At 46.6% G+C, this 8466-nt stretch overlaps 1 protein-coding gene across 6 annotated transcripts; it reads left to right on the forward strand.

Moving 5' to 3' along the window:
• The first annotated feature begins 541 nt into the window (after positions 1–541).
• Positions 542–8019, forward strand: LOC135809282 (protein lozenge-like). 6 transcript variants are annotated; one of them, XM_065322603.1, is made up of 4 exons: positions 2665–2798; positions 2883–2962; positions 5776–6034; positions 7243–8019. In XM_065322603.1, the coding sequence occupies exons 3-4, from the start codon at positions 5803–5805 to the stop codon at positions 7635–7637; spliced, it is 627 nt and encodes a 208-aa protein (XP_065178675.1). In that variant the 5' UTR covers positions 2665–2798; positions 2883–2962; positions 5776–5802; the 3' UTR covers positions 7638–8019. The 6 variants fall into 6 exon arrangements, with proteins under 6 accessions (XP_065178670.1, XP_065178669.1, XP_065178673.1 ...); XM_065322598.1 differs by lacking the exons at positions 2665–2798; positions 2883–2962 and adding an exon at positions 542–674; XM_065322597.1 differs by lacking the exons at positions 2665–2798; positions 2883–2962 and adding an exon at positions 707–1070.
• Positions 8020–8466: the final 447 nt, after the last annotated feature.

Below are 8466 nucleotides of genomic sequence, written 5' to 3' on the forward strand. Positions count from 1 at the left end.
CTTGTGACAAATCTACAAGTACATGTACATGTACCAGTGTGTACCGGTACAAGCATTTTAGTTCGGAGCGCGGCATATACATGTGGGTGCTAATTATTTACATCTAGATCTACTTGTACATGTACATACATGTACGCGCGATATACGGTGCGCGAAATGACCGTCACGTACATATCTACGCACCCACGCGTTTGGTTCTGCAAAATAAAGACGCAGACTCTACTAGCTACTAGCAGGGAGTAGTACAATACTGGTATTGTACTACTCCCTGGCTACTAGTACCTACATTGATTACTTTTGTACATGACTGTATCAGTGTATGCAAGAGTACCCCCACTAATGCATTATAGTCTTGTTACCAGGGAGTCGTATCTATACGACTCCCTGCTTGTTACAATGTCATGTGTATGCAGTCTTGAATCATTGTGAATGGGATAAGGTCATAACCAGGGAGTATTTTACTACTCCCTGGTCATAACAGATAAGCAGTCACAAGACTGGTGCAGATGTCATCGTGACTGAGCTGCTGAGTGCTGAGTCTGCTGACTTGGTAGACCGTCTCCGCGGTTGCCGGTGCCTGATGCCAGGTAGCAAGCAGCTCATTGGGCCGAGTTCTGCTTTCGTCCTTTGCGAGAACCGCTTTGGTGCTTGGACTTCGACTGGTAATCTTCGAGGTAAGCAGATACATGTAGTGTTAGTAGTCAGGGTAGTAGTAGAGAGACTTCGAGGGGCTACAACGTCTTATCGGTATAAAGAAGAATTCAGGCTCATCGTTGCGAGCCATTCGTCGGCTATGCGGTAATGCTATAGCGTGTAGTGAATTTTCTTGGCGTGTTGAACAGTTGCGCACTGCGAGTGAGAATCACTGGCTGCTAGGAACAGTACTGTGACTGCTGACTACTGTAGAAGCTGCTCTGCCACGTAGTATCCCAGGAACCCAAACCCGCCGTCCCTCAACGCTCAAGGCCTCTAGCAACAGTTCGCTTATCTGGCATTGCGGATTCGCGCTGGCTGTGCAGGCCACGAAGATCATCAATACTAGTAGGTAATAATAAGACAACTGCAAGACGGTAAGACCTCAGCCAGGCAGCATCGACAGTGGTCTCTTATCGATCTCGTTCTGTTGATGTGTGGCTACAACGCTGTAGTGAGTTATAAGACGTACTCAGTACACCAATAAACGTAGGCCGTGTACTACTACTAGTACAGTAGCTTGCAATCCCAGCGACTAATTTCCTTGCACTTAGCAGCAGAATTCTCCACCTGTCACATAGCACTTGGCAGTAGTTTTTGTTGGCCCTATCATGAAGGCTTCATTGAAGCGCAGGCTCTCATTCTGAGCGTACAGTACGGATTGATGTGACTACCAACTGTTATCAAGTTCTCTACATAATCGTACTCAGTAAACGCAGTAATTTTATCCAGAAACCGGAACGCAAAAAAAGAGCTTGCACTTTTGCTGCACACCACCACACATGCAACACAAACTACAGTCAACTTGGCTAATAACAACTGCGGATATAACGACAATTCGCGAATAACGACTGCGGATATAACGACCATTCGCGAATAACGACAGAATTTCCATGCCCAGAGCAAAGTCCCATCTAACTGTAATACATATAATGAGACTTCGGGTATAAGGCTGTCCCTGCGGGAATTTGCGGAAAAAATCCTCGAAAACTTGCGCAAGAAATTGCGGCAGAAAACAACAAAAAATGCGGCGAAAAGTGCGGAACTTGCCAGGAACGCGCGGAATTATTGGCAGAAAATTGCGGATTTGGGCCAAATCACGAAATTTGTTGTATCCTGAGAATCGCTATTTGCGTACTGTGGAAATAACCTACAAGCAGGATCATGGAAAGCACTGTATACTGCGTGAAAAGTGCAGAAAATGTCAAAAGAAGTGCAGAAAACAACAACAAAAAACGCGGAAAATCGCGGGTCTGGGCCAAAATCGCGAAATTTGTTGCGTCCGTGGAATCGCGATTTCCTGGAGGGACAGATAAGGACACTTCGCGAATAAGGACACTTTTCTGATGCCCCGCCGAGTGTCGTTATAAGCGAAGTTGACTGTACATGTACGCTCACATAAGACCTACGGAAGCCCAAGCCGCGTAATAATAGTCATGATGAAATGGACACTGAGAACTTGAAAGTGGACTGGACGAAACCAATGGCCTGGAGTGCAAATACCAGGACACAACCGGATGCGCAGACGTGGATACATTTCGATTTGGCAGCTGCCTGTGAGCTAGCGCCTCCATGTACTTTCTACCCAGAATTTTACTGATGGCAGAATATACATGTACTTACCGGTGCATGGACTTTAAATAAAATTCCTCAACAACAACAACAACAACAACAACAACAACAACAACAACAACCCCTCTCTAGTATTATTATTGTTACATCCTCATATTTTCCCGATTTGGTCCCTTTTGGTAGTACCCAACACTGTCGAGCTAGTAAAATAAACTATGTAGAGCTGCTCACTTTATTTTATTCCAGGCCTGGTCAGACTGCGGCAAAATCGAAATAATCCTAGGATTATAATCCGAATCTCCATAGTAACTTGCCGCCAGAGCGGCAAAAGCGAGAGTTGACGCTCCAAAAAAAAAAAGCAAGAACGGACCACGCTTTTCCGCTCCAAACAGGATTTGACGCTGATACGCCATTGACGCTGATAATCACTGATTTTTTCATCTCGATATCGAGGAGCTAATTGGCCACGGACAACAACAAAACTCATAAGGATGGTTGCAAGGATTGCACTGAAGGTGTTGGCGATCCCCAAGGTGAAGGAATTTGACGTCGTTCTTGGAGATTACCACTTGACGCTCGAAATGAAGTTTGAATTTTCACTCTCCCCACATGTGTAGTGTGATCGCGATTCAAATTCTGGACGCTGTTCTGTTTTCGTCAGGCAACCAAGACTTGCCGCAGTCTGACCAGGCCCTAAGTACGTACTCTGATACACATAATTATACTCTTGCTTAGTATGTAATCTCGTACTCTAGTTTATGCTTTAAATAGTACTTTATTTGGAGTAGCGCTGAGCCGGGTAGCATTTTCTTCGAGTATCGGGTTCGGGTAGTTTTCCACGGGTAGCACCGGTACCCTATCGGGTAATGTTTCCATGGTAACACCACACTGCACCCCTTCCCTTACACACTGGGAAGACATGCGGAGTATTACATGAATTTATTCCCGTAGCTATGCAGAAGACGTTACTTCAGTAACGTCTGGCGCTAGCCAGGGTCCACACAGCTTTAATTTGGTGTTTGTTTGTTTGTTTGTTTGTGTCACGCCTGGAGCTATCCCGTATCTGTCCCGTATCTGTGACTACAAAGGCTGTACAGGATTGTACATAACAGCTGGCCACAATATTGGCTGGTACCGTATCTGTCCCGTAACGTACCATCAAGCACAGCTGGCCACAAACAGCTGGCCACAATATATGGTATAATATGTGATATATGGTTCAGTTCCAAGAGGAATCTGGAGCTCGCTGAACCAATCGATAGTCGATAAGCACTGGCCGACGAGGGACCACTCTTTGCAGGCTCTGAGGGATGTATCGAATGAAGAAAAGTTGAACTGACTTGGTTCGGGAGGGGTGGCAACACTTCGTGTGTCTCGCTGACCTTGTAATTGGAGTCTGGCGAGGACAATGTCGTGGTCGGAGGTACCCAGCGGTGCGGCAGTTGAGAGGTTAGAAAGAAGTAGTGGGTGGTTTGTTATAACCAGGTCTAACGCACTGGCATGACCACTGTGTTGGGAGTAATGTGTGGGAAAGGTAACGAGCTGTGATAGGGAGAGCATTTGAAGCAGACACAGCAGTTGATGACGAACCGCATCTGTGGTCGATCCATACCATTCCGAGCAACGAGCGTTGAAGTCCCCAGAGACGAGAAGCATGGAGTCGGGCATAGATAAGCGTTGCAAGATGGCTTGAAATTGAGGAAAGAAATTATCGGTTTGGCGGTCTGTCAATGATGGCGGCCTGTACACCGATCCTAAATAGCGCAAGAACGTGAAGCAACTTGGAAGAATGAGTATGAATGCGAAGTGTATCGGGGAATGAATGTAGAGCGATTGTGCGGGTTCGAATCCCAGGTTTTGCCTTGAAATAAAAATAGGAGAATTGAAAATTTATAACATCCCTATGCTTTTTTTTGTGAAGGTCATCAAGGCAAAAAAGCATAGCGTAGGGCCCTGAGCTTCCAAGCTCTCTCGTTTGTACACGTGCACTGTACATGATGTCATCTCCGACTTTGAGTTTTCGGGTACTATTCTGTACCCGTCTACCCGAGGTCCTCACGGGTACTATCAAGAGTAGATAAACAAGAGTGTGCAACTCGCGGATGGGTTGGCCCACGGCGGAATTTTTTGTTGACGTAATCTTTTCGACGACGCACGCGCTATGAGTCTTTTGGAAAGTTTTCCCTCGTGCACTTGGCCGCATTTGCACTACAAAGTCGGTGCCCAGCACGTGCTCTCACACAGCTCTGCAGCAAAATGCGCGTTCTTCTGAAAAAAGGTGACGTCAACAAAAAATTCCGCCGTGGGCGGGGGTATCTGCAGATTGTGCAGGAGAGATCCGGAGTTGCACACTCTTGTTTATCTACTCTTGGTACTATTCTGTACCCGTCTACCCGAGGTCCTCACGGGTACTATTCTGTACCCGTCTCCTACCCGAGGTCCTCACGGGTAGTACCCAACTACCCATGCTCACCCCTAATTTGGAGCACGGCAGTATCGATCCGTGTTGAAGTATGTCAGTAGTTGTGAAGTACAATCATGTACATGTACCTTGGATAGTAAGTAGAGTACACTTTCCTGTTACCCTTCAGGAAGTAATTAGTTATACTGTACCATACCACACCATACCACACCATACCATACCACACCATACCATACCACACCATACCATACCACACCATACCATACCATACCATACCATACCACACCATACCACACCATACCATACCATACCATACCATACCATACTATACCATACCATACCACACCACACCATACCACACCATACCATACCACACCATACCATACCATACCATACCATACCATACCATACCATACCACACCATACCACACCATACCATACCACACCATACCATACCATACCATACCACACCACACCATACCACACCATACCATACCACACCATACCATACCACACCATACCATACCATACCACACCATACCATACCATACCATACCATACCACACCATACCACACCATACCATACCACACCATACCATACCATACCATACCATACCATACTATACCATACCATACCACACCACACCATACCACACCATACCATACCACACCATACCATACCACACCATACCATACCACACCATACCATACCACACCATACCATACCACACCATACCACACCATACCATACCACACCATACCATACCATACCATACCACACCATACCATACCACACCATACCATACCACACCATACCATACCATACTATACCATACCGTACCGTACTATTACTTTCAACCAAATGAATCCCTCAATAGGCATATTGCCTTTGGGTCATTTCATAATATTAATAATAATAATTACTACTAGAAGTATACCACACCATACAATTACTTCAAAGTATTTTACCATACCAAACCTTACCACACCACGCCACATCATAGCATGCCATACTATATACATGTACCTACGCTGCTGATACATGCACATATCCGTATGTGGTGTACATGTATCTGTGTGCTGTGCAGTTGGTCACACACTAGACTAGTGCTAGGATGCCACATCACCACGGCGGCGGAGGCCATCATCACCATGGCGGCGGAGGCCATCATCACCATGGCGGCGGAGGCCATCATCACCATGGAGGCGGACACCATCATCACCACCGACCTGGACCAGTGTTTGGTGGCCATCATCACCATCATGATCCTGGTTACGGTAACCGTGCCTACGTCGGGTTTGCACCGCTCGGCTGGTCCGGCTGGCGGTACGCCCATCCACGCCGCAGTAAGTCCCCCCCCCCCCTGTGTGTGTGTGTGTGTGTGTGTGTGTGTGTGTGTGTGTGTGTGTGTGTGTGTGTGTGTGTGTGTGTGCGTATACATGTATGTGTGTGGTGTGGTGTGTGTATGTAGCGGTGCATGTATGTATGTTCATATGGTAAAATGACCATGTGATCCGGTGTGAGAGGCCACAAAGGACTTAGGTGAGTCACTCTGACCTACACGAAGAGAAACGTGTTCGTCGTGGGATGATCCTCCTGAAAATGCACACTCTGTTTTACGTCTCTCTTCATAGAGCAAGCCGAGGTGGTAGACATACCATGCCAAACAACTGTGGTACAGTCAGACCTCGCTTAACCGCACACATCTGTTTTCCACAAAATATCCGGATAGGCGAGGGAACCGGATAACTGAACACACATACGGTATATGCATGTGGCATGTCAAAAGCAGTGACATCGTACATACATGTACATGTAGACTAGACGGGTCCTATGCAGTACAACTAACGTGCACAGTATGTAAAACAAGCGAGGAAAATGACAAGTGCATGCAACTGAGTGCTGTCCGCATGCACCCAGCAGGTCAAGGACCTCATTTGCTTGTACAACTCCCTGATTCTAGCTTCTGCAAGCCACATGCAACCGGATACGACGAAGCTTTTTGTACACATTTTAACCAGTTTGTACACAAAATCATGCACCGGTATGCGGATGGTGAGGTCCGGTTATGTTGTATGCATAACATATGCTGCACATCGGTAACCAGCGATTTTCTTCCGGATGGCGAGGGATCCGGAAAAACGAGGACCGGATAAGCGAGGTCTGACTGTACACAAGCTATCTTGTGCGAGCGTGCAATTATGAGTGTCTAAAAATCCTACAAAAAGAAGAAAAAAGAGCAATCCCAATACTAGTATTGCAACGGAGGTCGGATGCCAATTTATTTTATTCCAGAACAAGTCAAGTTCGCATGCATTCACGTATTTTTCTCAGTCATTCCCTGTATAATCCTGAAGAGGAGGGAACGAACACGTTTTATACCGGATGTGAAGTGTAAATCCCAACACCGTTTAGCAGATTAAAAGCTGTACGGTGGTACATGTATGTGTGCACACCATTTCGAGAGTTTTTGTTGGTGTTGTCTTGAATTTCCTTACCGTTATGAATAATTTACATGTAAGCTTTGTTTGGTGGACGTGTCTACTTTTTGTAGGGTTGACCATTCTGGTAATGATCGTTGTCATCTGCATGATCATCCCGGGAGGAGTGATGCTAGGGCTGTCCTCGTCAGACGTGTATGCGTCAGGATTTGTGGCAACAGCCATTGCCCTTATTGTGATAGGAGCCATTTGCCTTGGCATAGCACTCTTCCACTACCGACGCCAGACTGTCTACGGGAATCCCGCTTCTGTCACCATCGTGACCGACTCGCCCGCTCAGGCTGCTGCCAGCGCGCCGGTGTCCTATGGAGCAGCCGCGACCACCGCACCGTATGCGCCCCAGCCGGCCACCAACCCGGCGTATGGTGCAGCACCAGTCTCACAAGTTCCCACCGGCAACGGCGCTGCGGACGCACCGCCAGCATACAGCGCAGCTGTAAAGTACTGACTTACGCAGCAGAGTTTCGCATCTTCGTAAATCTTCCAAAGGCCTAGATATTCATAGGCTCATGACGTGTACTAGTACTTGGAGCAGGCCTCCAGAAATGTTTTTACTACTATAGTACTTCGAAGTATTTTGTTGTTTTTAGATACGAACACTCCTTATGGAATATTGATATTATCTTTTGGCAAATCCATGGTGGAAAGCTATCACTTCTGTCTATCCCCGTTATCTGGTATCTTTGCTGCATACCATAATTATATCCTTCTAATTAAAGTTTTGCACATATCCTTGTCTTATTGATTGCGGTTATCAAATTATCGTCTCCTCGCCGTTTGTTTACATATTCGGGAGTGAGTTTTAAAAGGACACTCGTGTCTCTCTCGAATCCGGACTTGGAAGTTACGGATATCTCGGTCTACCGGGGCCGCGGGTGCAGGCAGGGAAGTAGGTATTTTGCCTACGAGAAGATGCAAACATTCTGTTGTGGCACTCCATAAGAGAATGAGTCACCATAGATGGTTCTTCGTGAATGCATCTACATTTCCCGGTGGTACGTATGGTAGCATTTCCCAATTGCAGCGTCTACCCGTATTATCTCTATCACAAGTGCTGTCTCTTGTAGAAGCCCAGTCTCTATTATAAGCGCACTCCAAGGGGGTTTCGAAGATATACAAGCGCAGTCACTCACTCCAATGCCGGTATAAGCGCGGCAGGGCTTGTAATGGAGAACTGCATAATTTGTTTAATGTACATGTACAGAGTGATGCCTTTAGCTGTACCATGTTGACCATACCGGTATAGGTATGGTGTCCACTCCCTGGCACAGGGTACA

This window comes from Sycon ciliatum, chromosome 2 (assembly GCF_964019385.1).
Source record: "Sycon ciliatum chromosome 2, ocSycCili1.1, whole genome shotgun sequence".
In the NCBI taxonomy this organism is placed as follows: domain Eukaryota; kingdom Metazoa; phylum Porifera; class Calcarea; order Leucosolenida; family Sycettidae; genus Sycon; species Sycon ciliatum.

Bases quoted from the DNA above. Each gene is read 5' to 3' on its own strand.
- LOC135809282 (XM_065322598.1), top strand. From the start codon at position 5,803: ATGCCACATCACCACGGCGGCGGAGGCCATCATCACCATGGCGGCGGA. The intron at 6,035-7,242 runs GTAAGTCCCCCC...TACTTTTTGTAG, and splicing joins GTACGCCCATCCACGCCGCA to GGTTGACCATTCTGGTAATG.